Source organism: Lycorma delicatula, chromosome 1 (genome assembly GCF_047948215.1).
Source record: "Lycorma delicatula isolate Av1 chromosome 1, ASM4794821v1, whole genome shotgun sequence".
NCBI lineage: Eukaryota > Metazoa > Arthropoda > Insecta > Hemiptera > Fulgoridae > Lycorma > Lycorma delicatula.
In genome coordinates, this window is record NC_134455.1 from 29,863,789 (window position 1) to 29,882,923 (window position 19,135).

A 19,135-nucleotide genomic window follows, 5' to 3' on the forward strand; every position below is an offset into this window, starting at 1 on the left:
AGACAACAACGTTTTTTTAACACCCATCCTCGATCCGGTCACAGGGAGGGCTTAAGGTACAATCCCTGCCCTACAGTACCGGCTTTTCTTTTCGTCATTTCAACAAGACGTTTTATATTATTCCTTTTTGATTGTCTTCTTCTTCTTACTCTTCCACCGCCAAACTTTGCTCATTTTAGCTTCATCGCGTTTGTAACCGCCAATGCAGTAGCCTTTTCTGCGATACTCGAATCCGTAGCTTTAACTCTTTCCCAAACGCTATCAGCTAATTTACGATCTGCAGCCGCTCTGTTTTTGTTATCGCTGTACGTAGTGTATGCGATATCATGTTCTTTACAAGCTGCGTCTAACTTGTTTACACCGGGATTGTTTCTCTTTAATCGTTTTTCTAAATTCGTTCCCGGTCCGCAGTACTGATATCCAGGAATATGTAACTCTACCGGCAATAAATCGATTCCTTTGTTTATAATTTTACCCACCACCTTTTCGATACCTTTTAATGCTTTTATCACCAATATAAGATCCTAACACCCCTGCAGCTCTTGCTGTTAGACTTGTTAACAGTCCACCGCGTCGTTTAAGACTGGCATTTCGTTTATATCTTCTCACCTTACCCTTTCGAACAGGAGAACGTTTTGACCTCCTCACTCTTGCTATGTTGGACAGACAATGAACCTTTTTACAATCTTCTAAAAACGCAATCTCTTGCGTTAATTATCTTCTTTTCATCGAAAAGGTGTCCGTAAATAGTTGACAGTAACGACGTCTGTTTTTTCAATTGGTTCACTGATATCGCATAATCGCTTTTTTGAAAAGAAAAAAGGCGTTGTTGTCCATCGGTGAAACTGACGGTAAGTATTTATTATTCAAATCACCTTGCTTTACGTACATTTTGTTAACGTAACCAAATGTTGTACCATAGTCATCATAAACAGGTTTTCCAACATTGCACAAACGTCGTTTTTTGATATCGAAATTCCCGTCGGGGGTTTTGTCAAACGTTTCAACAATTCGAGTTGGTGGTTGGGTGGTGACGTGTGCACCTCCAACGCGAGAACGTCCGAATTTTTCGATACTCATTTTCAGACTGTTTAAAATAAAACGTTTCCTCTACCACCCCCTCCTTTATGAATCCATTTTCTTGCAGTTCTTCTATGATCGAAACTATTTCGTTATTATGACCAGTATGACCAGCGCGCCTGGAAGCCACCAATAGACACAGTCTTTCGCAAAGTTCGTTCAGATCGTCCCAGTACACGTAATTTGGTCTAATCGTTTTCTTAGTCTTCATAAGCAGATCTATTCCTGTTATTGGACTTTCATTGTCGTTTTGACTTGCGTATCGCTTCCGAGGAAACAGTCTTTAATAATAGTATTGTACTTGTTAGATTTACTGGAGATTATACCACCGGTACTTTGATTCTTATGCGCTTCTATATATTCCAAGATTTTCTTATAGTGGTGTATATCTTTTTCCGTATAAGCACGGGGTTCATTAAAAAATATCACCTGATACAACCGTCGGTTCCATTATAACTTTTTTTATCGATAACAATTGTATTTCCTTTGAATACAACCACCTTTTTCCCAATCATCCACCGATCGTTAACGTTTTTCACTCCGTACACGTTGTCGATTCTCTAACTTTTATCGGTTAAGGCTACATTCAAGTAATGATTTGCACGAAAACCCGGTGATTTCAATGACCTCGGGTCTACAGGTTTGACAATCTCTTTTTGTGGAGTACTAAACAGTCTTCTCATAACCGTTGGTGAAGATACGCTACCCTCTTCCTTTATATCCATCGCCTCTTCCTCCTCCTCCTTTGGTTCTTTTTTTAATATCATCGTATTTAAACATTTTATTAAAATCACGAAGCGGTTCGACAGTAGATTTAAAACGCTTTTCCATAACTTGCTCAGATTCCGTTATTACTTGCGTAATAGCGCGATGTTTTCTTTTAATCGAATCTCATATTCTATCGATTTTCATTACCATCTTCGCAGACGCCGACGATGAAGACGAATCGACCTCATTCTTGTTCGACGTCATGGTTACGAATGATCGGAAAACGGTCGATAACATCACCATCCTAGTTTGACCGATCTAAAAACTCTGCATGTTGTTTTTTTGGTTCTGTATAAGAAACGTATAACATCGATTAACCAAAACATTCATTCTCACCAGACGTTGATTGGTATTGCACAATTCGCGGTAATATTGCGTCACACCCTGATCAAAAGAGACAATATAAACAACTTTGACATCTTCACCGTTTATCAACTGATCTCTTTTACGCACATATCGAAGCCTACTCGATACCGTCCTGCGTTGATGTCCCTCTCCTATCAACAACCAAAAATCTGTGTCGTTTCTTCCAGGCTACACCGAACAGACTTTTAAACTGATCGAATTTCATATCGGTATTTGCATGATCTTGATGGATGTGACGTAAATTGAGATCGTCCTGTTTGAATACGAGAAGAAGGTTGGCGTTGTCCCGTACGAGGTGCTTGCCTGCGTTGGAATATGTCTGTGTGAGATAAAAGCTATTGACGTTGTTGTAACGACCCATTGCAAAGTACTTGCGAATATTACTTGGCTCTTCGCAGGCTACATCGTCGAAAATCATTATCGAATTCGGTTCCGCTTTGTGGGGCGCCATCACATGATCGTTTTCAGAGTAGGCAAAATAACCGATCTCCGGTATACCAGTCATCACTTGTCCTAGAAATTTATATTTCGGTTGGTACAACGATTTAGAAAACACGTAAATATTTTTGAACCTTAAACCATCGGGTGAAAACAACAAGTTGAATAGAATATCTGTTTTCCGCAATTAGACGGTCAACAGATAATAGATCTAATTGTATTCAGTAGAAGAGGGCCATGACGACGGTCTTTTCTCTCACCACACCCGGCTCCTGTATATTCGTCAAATGTTTGCAGCGTAATATTACCGACCTGTTGACGTTCCAACCTCATGTTGGCGACTGACCAGTTCACCGTATCAAATCCGCCTTATTTATCCAACAGTTGTGTTTTCCGTCGAACCTTGCCACTTTACAAATAATTTATCGCCTTTTCTTCGTAAGACTCTTGACTAAATACACGTTATTTTTAACGTTAGTTTTAGTGAGCTCTTCACCGTAAAATTTACCACTCACCACCTCACCCTTAATATCATTCAGCGTATAGGTACAGGAGCGAGTTTCGGTGTGTACTTTATGAACGGTAAATATTTCATTTGTCCAATTCGGCAAGTATCCTTTAGCGAAGTTTTTTAAATTTGCTTATTCGTACTCGATCGCCAACTTTAAATTTCGGTAATTTAGGCTTTCGATAGAGTACAGTGTTGAGTCGACTTAAAACGACAGATTCGTTTCTCTTATTTACATCTTTAGGTTTCATACCGATAGTGCGATGGGGGGTAACGTTATATTTAACGACCAATTTCTGAAGTAAATCCAACCACTTGTACGTACCCTGTTCGGTAAATTTTCCCCACATTATTGTTTTCAGAGTTCGGTTGAAGCGTTCGACAATCGAAGCTTTTTTAACTGAATATGTAGAATAGTGATTTATATTGTACGAAGCCAGTCACACTTCGCACTGTCAACAACCCGCGCTGGTACGTCAACGCACGCATGCGACCACACAGCCACAGCCGCAGCCGTCTCCTGGTGAACGAGTCACGTCCGGGCGCTGGAGTAGCGGGTGACACCTCTCAGTGCAACGGCCACAACGACCAGGATCATCCTCAAGTACGTCCATACTAACTTAATGGTGGTGGCAGCAGTAACGGTCTACGTGATGCGCATGTGCGGTCGCTTTGAATCCGACCTGGTTTGTATTTATACCTCTAATTATTTTTCCGATCTATAAAAATTTAAATAAATAATTTTTTTATTGCAAATAAATATGTAAGATAATTCTATTATATATAAATTTATTTTTCATACAATCATTTAAATAAACTTATTAATACTGCATAAACTCAACTTTTTATTTCTTATTCGATTAAACAAAATAAAAAAAAGAGCATAAACTATACATTTTTCTTCTGTTACAATGATCACGTTTATATTAGATGTGGGGTGGGGGGCGTTAAGAGGCTTTTTCTTTTTGCTTAACAGATAATAATTAATTGTTGCAAACTTTGTGTTCATCATTAATATTTAATTCCTGGGTGTAAATTTACTACTTTATTTGTAATAATACAAAGTTAGGGTATAGTGTGTGTGTGTGTGTGTGTGTCGCATTACGCTGCTGTCGATCGTGGGAATCTTTTAACACACACACCTAGATATTTTATTTTTTATAAACAATGTCTTAATGCTGAATGAATGTTTACGGGTTATATTAGTGGAAATTTACGTACACACACACACACACACAGAGTGTGAGAGGGAAGGAGAGTTTTGCATTACGATAATTTAGCACATTCCTATGTTTGTGATCAGTGTTAAATTTTATGTAGGCACGTGTCTGCAGCGGTGGTGGTGGTAGCAGTTCACGGTCTACGTGTTGCGCATGCGCAACCGCTGTGATTGGTCGGAAGGGTGTGGCGCTTTCGCGCCTACCACTGTAACGGCTGTTCAAAATAGGACGCTCAACCTTAGGCCATGTTCGTCAGCTGTTCTTCAGTCGCGCGCCACATCTCGAACTGTCAATAACACCACGCCGCTACGTCAACGCACGCACGCGAACATAAATGCATCCTCAGCCGCCGCCGCCTCTTTGTGAACGAGCCAGGTCTTGGTGCTGGAGTAGCGGGTGACGCTTAGAATGTTAGAAGGAAAGGCTAGTAGGGCAATCACTAGTTCTCTCCACAATGGGCTACAGTTTACAAGAGAAAAAGATCTGTAAAAAAAGTGATTTATTTTACCACATTACTTGTTATAAATATGTAGATTTTAACTTTTTTAAATATGATCACCAAAATTGATTATATGTTAAGACAGCAAACAAAATATTGGCACTCAATCTAGAAGCAACACATCCCCAAACAGTATAAGTAAGCTACACATTAATATATAAGTTTGATCAAAGCTAACAGCTGTATTATTTATGTCTAATGTTTTTTCAATTCCTAAGCAAAATAGTCATTCATACTTCTTCACGTGTTAAAATTCTAAAAATTTGGTTCCATGCTGTTAAAAAATTATCCTTTCAGTATACCTCTATCACAAATTAATAATTTTATTGTTTAAAAAAATAAAGTAAGAGTTTTTAACTATTTTTTGAAGAACCAAAAATCTATCATTCCAAAGTGGCAGCTTAGTTTTTTTATCTAATTAAAATATGTACACGTTACTCTTTCTGCTATTTAATTTTATTTTCACTTTTAAGTAATTCTTTATGACAGTTGTCAAAAATTGGTCACAGACTGTCTTGGTGGAGTTTGGCATCTTTTATTTTTTTTTTTTGCATGTACTAAATGGCATGCTAGTACGTAAAATAGAAAACAGTGTTTTAATAAATTTTACCATAAAATATAAAACCAATAATTATATTGATTTCACTTTATATCAAATAATTTTTTTAATTTTTTTTTTGTTGTATTCTCTATTGCAAAGATGCAAAGAAAATACAAAAAAATGCTAATCGTTTGTAAAATAGGAATCGAAAAAATTAATTATACTTGTAGTATCAATATTTATATTTTCAAGATCACATACTTACATTTCTGGATTTCTATCAAACGTGTATGCTGCTTCACATGAAGAAAACCCATAATGAACCATTCCAAAAGTAAGCATTCCTATTTTTGGATTACTTGGAAGAAGTAGTCCATTTCCTACTATTAGTTTTAATGTACAGCAACCACCAAACTGTAAATATTGTTTTTTTTTATAATATATATTAAAAATGAAAATTACTTATTAATCTTTTGTTCATTACACATTACTTTTCAGATTAGTTTTATTATTTCTCAAATATAAAATTAAATCTTACTGACTTAAATTAAAGTTATTGACTGGTTTAGTAGTAGTGCATTATTTTTAATCTGTAGTTTGGTTGATTTTGTTAATGATAACTGAAAATATTTTTGTACAAAATGGATTAGGTATTCTGTTGGCAAAATTAGTAATGTTTTAAAATTAGAAGATACAATACATATTAACCAAGGTCTAAAGATATGAGATAATGCGAATTTATAGTTTTCCTATCAAATTCTGAAATGTGAATGACTGTAAAATGCGTCAAGGAGAGATATAAACATTTATTTTAAATTAAATTATTTTGATACAAGTAATAAATAAAAAATGAAACATAATAAAAATTAAGTATCATAAATATAGATAAAGACGCATAGCGATAGAATCATTGTAATAAGGATAAAATCAAAACCTAAACCGACAACGATTGTTAACGTCTATATGCCTACAAGCGCCCATGATGATGATGATGATGATGAGGTAGAGTGTGTATACGAAGAGATTGATGAAGCAATTAAACACGTAAAAGGAGATGAAAATTTAATAATAGTTGGAGATTGGAATGCAAGCATTGGAAAAGGCAAGAAAGGAAATATAGTGGGTGAATACGGGCTGGGCAAAAGGAATGAAAGAGGGGACCGAATTATAGAGTTTTGCACTAAGTATAATTTAGTAATTGCCAACACCCAATTTAAAAATCATAATAGAAGAATATACACTTGGAAAAAGCAAGGTGATACTGCAAGGTATCAGATAGATTATATCATGGTTAAGCAAAGATTTAGAAATCAAATCGTTGACTGCAAAACTTACCATGGAGCAGACATTGATAGCGACCATAATTTGGTGATAATGAAATGTAGATTGGGGTTTAAAAACCTGAAGAAAAGGTGTCAGATGAATCGGTGGAATTTAGAGAAGCTTGAGGAAGAGGAGATTTTTGAGGAGGACATCGCAAGACGTCTGAGTAAAAAAGATAAGGTAGAAAATGTAGAAGAAGAATGGGAGAATGTTAAAAAGGAAATTCTTAAATCAGCAGAAGCAAACTTAGGCGGAATAAAGAGAACTGGTAGAAAACCTTGGGTTTCAGACAATATATTGCAGCTGATGGATGAACGTAGAAAATATAAGAATGATAGTGATGAAGAAAGTAAAAGGAATTACCGGCAATTAAGAAATGCTATAAACAGGAAGTGCAAACTCGCGAAAGAAGAGTGGATTAGAGAAAAGTGTTCAGAAGTGGAAAGAGAAATGAACATTGGTAAAATAGACGGAGCATACAGGAAAGTTAAGGAAAATTTTGGGGTACATAAATTAAAATCTAATAATGTGTTAAACAAAGATGGTACACCAATATATAATACGAAAGGTAAAGTCGATAGATGGCTGGAATATATTGAAGAGTTATACGGAGGAAATGAATTAGAAAATGGTGTTATAGAGGAAGAAGAGGAAGTTGAGGAGGATGAAATGGGAGAAACAATACTGAGATCTGAATTTAAGAGAGCATTAAAAGATTTAAATGGCAGAAAGGTTCCTGGAATAAACGGAATACCTGTAGAATTACTGGGCTGTGCAGGTGAGGAAGCGATTGATAGATTATACAAACTGGTGTGTAATATTTATGAAAAAGGGGAATTTCCGTCAGACTTCAAAAAAACTGTTATAGTAATGATACCAAAGAAAGCAGGGGCAGATAAATGTGAAGAATACAGAACAATTAGTTTAACTAGTCATGCATCAAAAATCTTAACTAGAATTCTATACAGAAGAATTGAGAGGAGAGTGGAGGAAGTGTTAGGAGAAGACCAATTTGGTTTCAGGAAAAGTATAGGGACAAGGGAAGCAATTTTAAGCCTCAGATTAATAGTAGAAGGAAGATTAAAGAAAAACAAACCAACATACTTGGCGTTTATAGATCTAGAAAAGGCATTCGATAACGTAGACTGGAATAAAATATTCAGCATTTTAAAAAATTAGGGTTCAAATACAGAGATAGAAGAACAATTGCTAACATGTACAGGAACCAAACAGCAACAGTAACAATTGAAGAACATAAGAAAGAAGCCGTAATAAGAAAGGGAGTCCGACAAGGATGTTTCCTATCTCCGTTACTTTTTAATCTTTACATGGAACTAGCAGTTAATGATGTTAAAGAACAATTTAGATTCGGAGTAACAGTACAAGGTGAAAAGATAAAGATGCTACGATTTGCTGATGATATAGTAATTCTAGCTGAGAGTAAAAACGATTTAGAAGAAATAATGAACGGCATAGATGAAGTCCTACGCAAGAACTATCGCATGAAAATAAACAAGAACAAAACAAAAGTAATGAAATGTAGTAGAAATAACAAAGATGGACCACTGAATGTGAAAATAGGAGGAGAAAAGATTATGGAGGTAGAAGAATTTTGTTATTTGGGAAGTAGAATTACTAAAGATGGACGAAGCAGGAGCGATATAAAATGCCGAATAGCACAAGCTAAACGAGCCTTCAGTAAGAAATATAATTTGTTTACATCATAAATTAGTTTAAATGTCAGGAAAAGATTTTTGAAAGTGTATGTTTGGAGTGTCGCTTTATATGGAAGCGAAACTTGGACAATCGGAGTATCTGAGAAGAAAAGATTAGAAGCTTTTGAAATGCGGTGCTATAGGAGAATGTTAAAAATCAGATGGGTGGATAAAGTGACAAATGAAAAGGTATTGCAGCAAATAGATGAAGAAAGAAGCATTTGGAAGAATATAGTTAAAAGAAGAGACAGACTTATAGGCCACATACTAAGGCATCCTGGAATAGTCGCTTTAATATTGGAAGGTCAGGTAGAAGGGAAAAATTGTGTAGGCAGGCCACGTTTGGAATATGTAAAACAAATTGTTAGGGATGTAGGATGTAGAGGGTATACTGAAATGAAACGACTAGCACTAGATAGGGAATCTTGGAGAGCTGCATCAAACCAGTCAAATGACTGAAGACAAAAAAAAAAAATATATAGATAACAAAAATCAGTCTTTGAAAGATAATTTTTAGGACAAACCATGAAGGCAATTCCCTTCTTTGGCGGAATTATTGTGTCGCACAATAATTTTTTAAAAAGATTTTAAGAAATTATATAGGATTAATAAATATATCATAAACTTCAAAAACCAGATATTTAAAAACAAAATTTTTAAATAAAAATTAATGTTCTTTAAATCTTGCCACCCTTTTTTTTACCCTTGCTCACCTGAGCCGAACATACAGTTAAGTAAAACTCGGCTTAGGGAAGCATCCTTAAACTCCCCATCCACCGGCATTTTGCCCCCCCCCCCCGGATGAATCTTTTTTCTCTTTGCCTGCCTCTAATCCCCAGGAGGGTGTAATCAGGGCCGACTATGTCTCCCCCCCCCCCCCAGGGACTGGGCCTCGGTCTTAAATCATGCCAGCTTGTAACCGCCGGGGAAGGGAACCAGGCCCAACTATGTCGTTCCCAGAAGCCCATCCAGCGGCCGGGTCTCAGTCTTTTCGGTCTTTTTTCCCAGTCCTAGTAATCTCCCTTCGAGTCCCCACACGTTCACCGGAATCAGCACACCTGGGCATGCCGGCCCTCGCGGATGGGGCTATCCGCCCTTCCCTACGCTAAAAGTCACGTCTCTAAACAGCGTCCTTAGCACGTAACACTTTCATTGAAAACGTGTCAAAAGCCCTCCAGTTATCCTCTGAGGCCTACATGAAGGATACCAGGTTCTCAGGTTTTAATATTTCAATACCTGCTTGGATTCTCCATAAGTGCCCTTCTCCACACTCAATTATGATGTGCGTCCTCCCCGCTGCAAATCATGCAACAGGGAGAATCACGTCTACCAAATCTGTTGTGGTAATGTTCGAATATTCCGTGCCCGGAAAGCATTTGTGTAGTAAAGAAGTTCATTTCCCCGTGTGTTCTTTTCGTCTAAGAATCTAAATCAGTAATTAATTCATCTCTTAGTCCAAGCAGCGTCATTTCCTATCGTCCACCTTTCTCGCCATGCTTCCCCCACATTTCTCTCCCTCGTTCTTCCCCATACCCTCATAACGAAGCTCACGCTCCCTAATCTGAAGATCGATTGGCAAAACTGAGGCTAACACACACGACAAACTGTATGACATTTTTCTATATCCTGCTATGACGCCCAACAACGTGCACCGATGAACGCTCTGCAGACGTACCTGGTTCCTTCTGACTCTCACTGCTGCACCCCAAACCGGGACAGAATGTAGCAGAACGGAAGTAATAGACGACATTATTAGCCTACTTTTGGATGCCCGTAGGGCCGCCTGGTTAGTGATCAAAATATTCAACGACTTCAAGGTCTTCTCTGCTTTTGAGCAGCTCTCTACTACGTGTTGACTGAACTTGCATACTTTGTCAGTATGTACGCCCAGATACTTAACCTCATTTCTGCTTTGCAATGGCTATCCCCACCATGAGATTTATTCTGCCAATTGACCTTCTTCCCGTTAATGTGATATAAAGGCATTTTTGTGGGGACAACTCTAATCGAGGTTACTCAAGAGAAGAGTTAGGCAAGGTCTACGGCTTCGCAGTGAGGTCCCACCAAAGGAAGACAGACGGACACGCTACCAAATTCCGCTCCCACTTCCATACCCTTCCGGCAGCACGACTGCCTTAACCCGTCACCCCCACATACCACGGTGATGAAAGAGCAATCTTTCTCACCCCTTCAACAGTTCAATCCGCTGTGCGCTTGGGCTTTTTCTTTTTCAGGTGAAACTCCAAGTACTCCAAGGACAGCTAGAAGAAAGCGTGTTTGGCCACACACCACCAGACCCCCCAAACCCTCCGCGGACCATTATATTTTGTAGGGCTAGATCAGCATCTGCATCAAGCCAAAATTTATATATAATAGGGGGGCGTCTTATTCAAAATTGTCACCACCCCGGCGCACGGGCGCTCGAAAACAACCTGCGTTATGTATATCTCTCCTGCCTGCCCTTACGGCGGGCAGACATCTAACCCTTAATAGAGGTATATCGCGCTCAGACTAGTAAATCCCAATCTATTTTCTACTGACTGAGATAGCTTTGGGACGCAACGACCCAGAACAATCCATCCAACCACATTTCCTTAATTCAAACCAAGTTAAATTGAAGTGAATTAAGTAAATGACAAAGTGTAAGCCCAAAAATCGCCAACGACGTACTCTCCTAAAGAGAGGACGCCCACCTAAATAAAGGATTTCAGCCCACTCTAGGCTGAAATGGAGTGCGTCATGGAAGATAAGCTTATTAGCACATCGTTCCATCGGGCCCCTACCGACAAACCCTCCATTGGATCGGAACGCAATCCAAACTTCACAAAACGAATAAACGCCAACCATTATTAATAACCGCCAGTCCATTAGAATCACCCAGCAGCAAAGGACGTAAGTCCGTATACTACGAAAAGTAGGAGGGTATTGCATCCTCCGACATCCTTGCGCGTGCGCGTGCAACTCTTAATTCATGCCTTTGCATCCAATCGCCAACTGTACCTAAAGCCTCGTTGCCTCTTTGTTCTAGCTCAGCCTCCGTTTTGCCGTTGACAAGGATGGCGAGGTCATCGGCGTACGCTACAGCTTCAGTTTCCGTCGGTAAAGGTAGACTTAGCACATTATCTTACACTAGAAGCCAGAGCAGGGGTCCCAAAACCGACCCTACGGTACGAATCTTGCCACCCTACTGGTTTTAATCTTCTTATGGTCATTTCCCATAAAATTTCATGCTCCTCAAGAAAATAAAAACCTCATTGATAGAGGTTAGAAAGGTTTTCTTGAAAAAGAAAAACCTTGAATGACTATCAACTGTAGTGTTGTAGCAACAACTTTTTTCCAAAATAGTGAACATAAGATGGTTTAGATTACGTCACATTTTTTTGTATATATAAATAAGCAATAAATTGAATTTAATAGCAATAAGAAATTGAAGATTTCAGAAGTCATGTTTATAAAGTCATAAATGGTAATTTTTTTTCTAAACAAATAACATATTTTTCAAAGAAAAAAAAAACAAGTTATTATTTTACTTTCAGCAGTTAAGACTCTATCAGTTACCAAATTTGATAAATCTAATTTTTAAGTTAAACCAACTAATAAGGTCATTGATAACTACAGTAACTGTAATTTACATTAAAATTTCCAGACTCTATCAGAGTCAGAACTGGCTTTCACTAACAGCCAGGGTTTTCTAATTGTTTATATATTTTTGCAGTCTAAGTATAATGAATTAAACTATTATCTTACATTAAAATTTCTAGACTGTCAAAGCCAAAACTGGCTTTCACTAACAGCTTGGGCTTCTAATATTTTAATTTTTTTGCAGTCTTAATTATGTCAACAGGTTCATGTAACTTATTTCAACAAAAAAAGAAAACTACACCTAAATAACTTCTTTCATTAATATTTTCTTAACTACAATTAATGTTTCATTTAATCTACAATTTTTTTAATATTAAGCTTAATTTCTTACCAAGATTAAAAAATTGTTAACCTACTTATTATTATAATTATTATTACTTCCATATATTTTTTTTTACCAGCATGATTTGTATATTGTGTATGTGTGTGCGCGCGCACGCGAGATAAACTCTTTCTCTCTATATACAGCATATATATTGTCGCTGATGGCTTCGACGGCACGTGGCATTTACTACCCTTGTGGTGGCCCTGCAAAAAGCAGTTTTTTTAGCGTTAGCTCTGAGAAGACTGCGTGCATCAGCGGAGCGACGGGAAAGCTTAGGGTGAGGTTTGGCGCGCGACTAATGAACGCGGCCTAAGGTCGAACGTTCTGTTTTTGAACCGCCATTAGAGTAGTACGCGCTAAAATTACCACGCCCTACCGGCTATACGCGCGCGCACACAAACAACCTCGAACATCAGTAACTGTGACTTTCACACATCCTACGCCTTATTTATCACAATATATATGTCAAATATAACAATTATCTCAATTTGTGTGTAAATAATTTAAAAACCTACACACGCGCAGCAGAAGCCATCTGTTACAGAAATATATGTCCAAATATAAGAATGAATAAACGTGGGGTTTGGTTAACGGACCCAACCTCTCTCTCCACTCAACACCAACTTCTTTTAATTCCCCCTCCCTTTTCCTCCCAAGAAAACCATCAGTGCTGTTTGAAAGTACATCCTAGTGTAACCATCAAGATATTAAATAAAAATGTAAGTGTAATAATTATTTACATACAAAAAGTTAATATATAAATTCCATTATAGAAATCTGGTATAATATAATACATCATTAATATTAAATAATAATTACTATTATATATACAGAGTGATTCAGGAGGATAGGGCAATACTTTTATAACTCATTCTAGAGGCTAAAAATAAGAAAAAAGTTCATATAAACATAGGTCCGAAAACGCTTCGTTAGCGAGTTATACAGAGTGAAAGATTTCACCCGAGTTTCAGTTCCTCCGGGTAAATTAACGCTGTCTGAAGTTCTGGGAAGGTCAATTAAGGGGCAAATTCAATTGTTTCTTATGGTTTTTGAGCTGGAAAACCGAAAAAATAGGTCAAAGAACTGTATCTCTCTTAGTTTCTAAGATATCCCATGTAAAATGCCAAAAATAGGGTCAAAAAACACATTTTCTTACGTTTGACTTACAATAACGTTGTTAAATTGGCAATAAATCATACATTTGTTAAACATAAATTGTAGAGAATTTAATTATAAGAAGATTGATGTAAATAATGTCAACAGAAAACAAATAAAATTTTAAACCTGTCGACTCTTATTAACAACAAAACAGATTAATTTTTAACAGATTGAAAAAACTTTTTCGTTATTTGCAGTAGAAAATAACTGGAGAAAGAAAGAATACTTACTGTTTTTTTATGATAATGATAAAATGCTACTTACAAGTAGTATTTCATGCGGTTTAATAATTTTCAAAAATGCCACCGTTGTGTTCAATGCACTTTTCAACGCGTTGTACTAGATTTTGTGTTGCCAGTCTAACGGTATCTTTGCGTTCTTTGATTATAGCTGCAGCGTTGAGTATGCGAGCGGTCAGTTAATCGCGTGTCTACTTTTTGCTTGTAAACCTCATTTTTTAACCATCTCCACAAACAATAATCCAACGGAGTGAGGTCTGGGGATCTCGGTGGCCAATTAACCGGCCCTCCACGACCTATCCATTTACCAGCAAACCTTTCATCAAGACAGTGCCTTACTTCATTAGTGAAATGTGTAGGAGCTCCATCAACTTGGTAATATATTGCAATTCGTTTTGCTAAGGGGATATTTTCCAGCAATATAATAAATTCATTACGTAAAAATTCCAGATAATTTCTTCCTGTGACACGATGTTATAGTATGAAAGGACCAATTAATTGGTCATCTATGATACCACACCAAACATTGACTAAAAATCGTTGCTGGGAATTTTTTTCCACTCTAGCATGTGGGTTTTTTCAGACCATCGATACGCATTCCGTGTGTTGTTTATTTCATTACGAGTGAAAGTAGCTTCATCCGGAAATAGTATAAATGGAATTAAATGTTGATTCCTATTAACCCATTGACAAAACTGCAGCCGGCTGACGTAGTCACCAGGCTGGAGATGTTGCACTTTCTGAATAGGAAAAGGATGCAATCCATTATTATTTAATGTTCTCCATGCTCTACTTTGTAAAATATTGAGCCGTGTTGCAATTAATCGTGTGCTCGTTGGCGGACAACGTTGAACCATCTGCAGAATGTTTTCACCTTCATCAGCACGATTTGCTTGTCGTTCAGATGAAATATGAGCGCTGGGAAGTGTACCATTCTTACGAAGATTATTCAAAATTCTAATAAATACTTTACGATTTGGTACAACACGATCAGGATACCTATGTCGATATTCCGTAACCGCTGCCGCAGCACTTCCATTGCAAAATCCATAGATGAAAATCATGTCAGCATATTCGGCATTAGTGAAGATTCGGCATTTTTCAAAACAAAACTAAACAGAATTTCAATTTTTTTAACAGACTTGATTTTTATGCACTGTAAAATGAATACAAAATTACACTTCTTAACAGTTTTATGAAATTTTTACGAAAAGAATTCGACGTAATACTGCAAACACGATTGATCAGCAAAAGGTTATTTAACACATTACCACAATTAATCGACAATAATGAGTAGTATTTAAACAAATTGTGATGAAAAAATTAGTGTTGCCAACTTGTTTTCCGTAGGTCTAAAATTATTGTACCTACTAGACACATCTGTTTTCTTTTTTTGTAACATTTTCTTCTAAGTTTTCGTCGGTTTTGTTAATAAAAGTTGACAAGTTTAAAATTTTATTTGTTTTCTGTTGACATTATTTACATGTATCTTCTTATAATTAATTTCTATACGATTTGTTGTCTAAGTCTGGTAATAAGTTAAATGATTTTGTACATATAACAAATCTTTCAATACAACAGGTTTCGCAGTATTACAACGCTTTCAACACAGCATACATTTCAGCTGCGTATACAGGCTTCCCTTGGAAGTGCTTATGTATGGGGAATGCCATTAGCCATAATGGCGTACCCTACTCTTTCTATTTTCGATCTGTCAGTGTAAATAATTGTGTGATCCGTCACATACACATCAAGAACCGATCTGAACAGAACCCTCAGTTCTATTGGGCAGCATGTTTTCTTGTTATCATTTATGATATGCTGATGAAAGGCTTTTCATCATTCAAGGAGGGGTTTCACACAGTTTGTACGGGAGCACTCTCGGCATTGTAATGTTTATTTTTTTCTTCTCACCACCGCATCAGATTTTCACCTAAACATCGCTCGATACAGAGGTTGTCCTTTTACTCAAACGACGATCTCCCCCCCCCCCCCTACCGGCTGTAAGTTTAACATGACAGGTCGGGTCGCCGATCGGATCTTTTGTTTTTCTTATCCACTCTAATAGGGGAACATCGCGTCTGGTTTCCCCTTACCGGTTCCGAGTCTTTTCTTGTTTATCCCCATCTCTTCGTCAGCACCTGGGGATCCTCACAGCTTAGGGGATCCAGAGTCCCCTTACTTCTTCGCCGCTGCCCATCCAAGCAAGCTTGAACGAACAGCGACTCCATAAGGAGCTATCTGTCACCCTGTCGCCACCCTATCTTTACATGGAATATCCCAGTGACGTACTTGGAAAGAGCCTCAAAATTGTGCACTTCAGAAAGTATGTTTGCAATCAGGTTGTCTACGGTAATGATGTCATTTACGTTATCACACTGTCTCCGTTCCACCGTCCATCTCGGGCGTGAGAAAATCGCATGCTCCGGGGTATCTAGGTGTCCGCAATAGGAGCAATTATCATCGTCAACCCTTCTTCTTGCGTGCAAATAGGTCTGAAAGACACCATGGTCGGTCAGTTCACCAAATACCCTTTCGACTCATGGTTCAATTTCTTTTATGAAACGATACGTCCAGCATTCTTTCATGGAATTACTCCACCTGTTCTGCCAAGTTGTCATCATGCTTCTATACGCCACGTCCTTACTTTCACCCCCTTTTGATTCTCATCCTCATGCTAGATAATTGCTGCACCGGGGGACTCCCACTGTAACAAAGATAGATTACTTGAAACCGACGAATACGCCGCCGTAACCCTTAGAGTTATCCGTTTCTGGACTCCCTCAAGGGGTCGCCCATTCCTATCAACGTCTAAGGCTCTCTCCGAGACCGGTACAGTGTACAGTAAGAAAGAATTTCGTACATGCACATATAATTCTAATTTTGTAGTGGGCATTCTAATTTTTTAGGCATTATTATAATTTTGAAATTAAAATTATTGAAATTTAAATTATTCTAATTTTGTAAGCATTCTAATGTTGTAGTGTTGCGGTAATACAATATCTCGGATGATGGTTGGACGAGTGGGTGTATTGCATCGGTCGTAAACTTCGCTCAACTTTGGCCGTATCATAGATATATAGTTGGTCACGAAGAGTTAAACCTTTTGCTGTGTATTTTAGTAACATCTTTTTCCGTCCGATGTCTAATGGCGTTGTGCCTGTTTTACGATACAGGCTTGCAGAGGTCCGTACTGTGAAGAGGGTTAAACTTCTTTAAGTAAGATTTTCTGGCTGATGAGTACACTACGCACCCATAGTCGATCTTGGACAGTACTATTGCTGTGTGAAGAAGCAGTAGAGCAGTAGAACCTCTCTATCAGAACTCCATTTATATGAGAGAGTAATAAAATTCATAGATGATTTGCAACTAGAAGAAAGATAACCAGATAGAATAAACCATAATTAATCGTTGCATGTTATATGGCCGGATAGAATAGCAGTAGATCAATTACAAACAGCACATGCATTTTCTTACTGACGCTCTTATACTATTAAATTTTATAGTATAAATTATACATTTAAGCTATACAGGTTGAATGAGTCGCCACAAGCAAAGATTTGTTTTCTCGTGAATCGCGCTGCTGTGTGTCGAATTTCTGATATTCAAAACACAACATTGGTATCAAGACGGACGAACGGATGAATATCTAACATATGAAATTTAGCCTTTATTTTTTCAGGAGACTTACGTTTGTTGCACGTTAGATCATGTGACGCGGAGGGAAAGGATTCCCCGTTACGTCGTGTATTTATTTGTCAACGCGCAGTAACTCCTTGTTCATTAAGCTCCACGACCATTTCTTCTTCTGTGCTGTTTCTCAAGTCCCTGCACTAAACTACACCTTGGAGATATTCAGGTATTCCAATGTCTACGTGTCCCATCTTCTTGCATTGAGAAGCCGTGAGAACTGAAGGTGTTTGACGGTCTAAACAAACAGTCCCATGGCAGTCTTCTTTGTTTCCTGAACAGGTCCTCCTCTCCTGCAGCTTCCATGTTCTCACAAAAAATCACGAAAGAACTGATTTTGGAATTGATTCAAAGCTCTTAGGTCGAAACTTAATTCGCTCAGTCTTCAACGGTTCATCGGTAAATTCAACGTTCTTCCTTCTCTTCGCTTGCGAAGACAAAGGCTCTCCTGGACAAGGGTTTTATGTTGACCCTCGGCCGCAGAAAGCGTGAAAGTTGAAAATTACATAAAAAAAAGAATACCGTTCAATGTTTCACTCGGTGCAGGTGGAGAGGCAGTTGGGAATGCCACGGATCACTGCCTGGATAACACGGATCCTGCCTAGGTTCCCCAGTCAGCCGGATCACACACATTTAACCAGGGTTGGGGAGTGAGGTACAGTGCCTGACCTACTATACCAACATCCCAGGGCTCGCACGTAGCAGTAAGGGTACCGATACCCTTATCTATGGGATAATCCCTGCCAAGTGGCCAAAGTGACGTGAATCACGCTGAGCGACAAAAACTTCGACAAAGCAAGCTTAAATTAGCTCACCCGACTTCACTGCTGGAAGAAGAACGAACACTCCCCGTCCATAATCCGTCTAGCGTTGGCGAGAGAACAATCACGGTCTACCTCCCATCTTCATTGCAAACAGTTGGAACCGAGAAGCACAATCCCAACCAGCTCGGGACCACCAATCCCGGACGTGTTCGTAGATGTAATTGTACCGACATAGGGTTGAATTTTGTCAATGGTATTATTATTACTATTACTTTTTTAAAATTAAATATAATTAAAGCGCTATGTAACAAGGGTGTATAGGGTCACTTAAAAATATGCAATCCACGCCTATAGAAATGTGGTAAAACCACATCAAAGCAGATGTGTAAATTACCCACCGTTATTAAAAACGCAACAGTAGAGAAATTCATCATCAATACTGAAACATAAAACAAGAGAAAACACAACAAAAAAAACCAGATAAAAGTACCTTCAATAAGTTATCTTGTTAATGAATTACAATCGCTTCAACAAACCACTTATCCTAAGAAATTTCATCATTTTGTAAATCGAATGCCAAATTTTCGGTTACCTTTAACTTCATTCTGAGGTCTTTATATTACTTGCACTTTTCTATTATATTTCACTGTGAGGTATGAGTCACAGCTTTCACATTTTGGTCTCTAATCTCTTGTTAACATGTAGGACGATTTAAGACTAGTATGACATAGTCGAAGTCTTGAAACAGCAACTTGTTCTCGATGCATCAGAGCTTTCTTGTTTTATTGAAAACCGGGGTTCTCTTAATGTAATTAAGCTTCGTTGTAAGCGCACTCCACTTCCTTGTTCATTCTTTTCT

At 37.9% G+C, this 19,135-nt stretch overlaps 1 protein-coding gene across 1 annotated transcript in view; it reads right to left on the reverse strand.

Annotated features, from left to right (window-relative positions):
• LOC142317459 (cilia- and flagella-associated protein 206) overlaps positions 1 to 19,135 on the reverse strand; it is a 102,973-nt gene that overhangs the window by 14,499 nt on the left and 69,339 nt on the right. Inside the window, exon 8 of the mRNA XM_075354026.1 lies at positions 5,686 to 5,834. Coding sequence (XP_075210141.1) covers positions 5,686 to 5,834 — 149 coding nt within the window. The remainder of the gene's footprint in view (positions 1 to 5,685; positions 5,835 to 19,135) is intronic.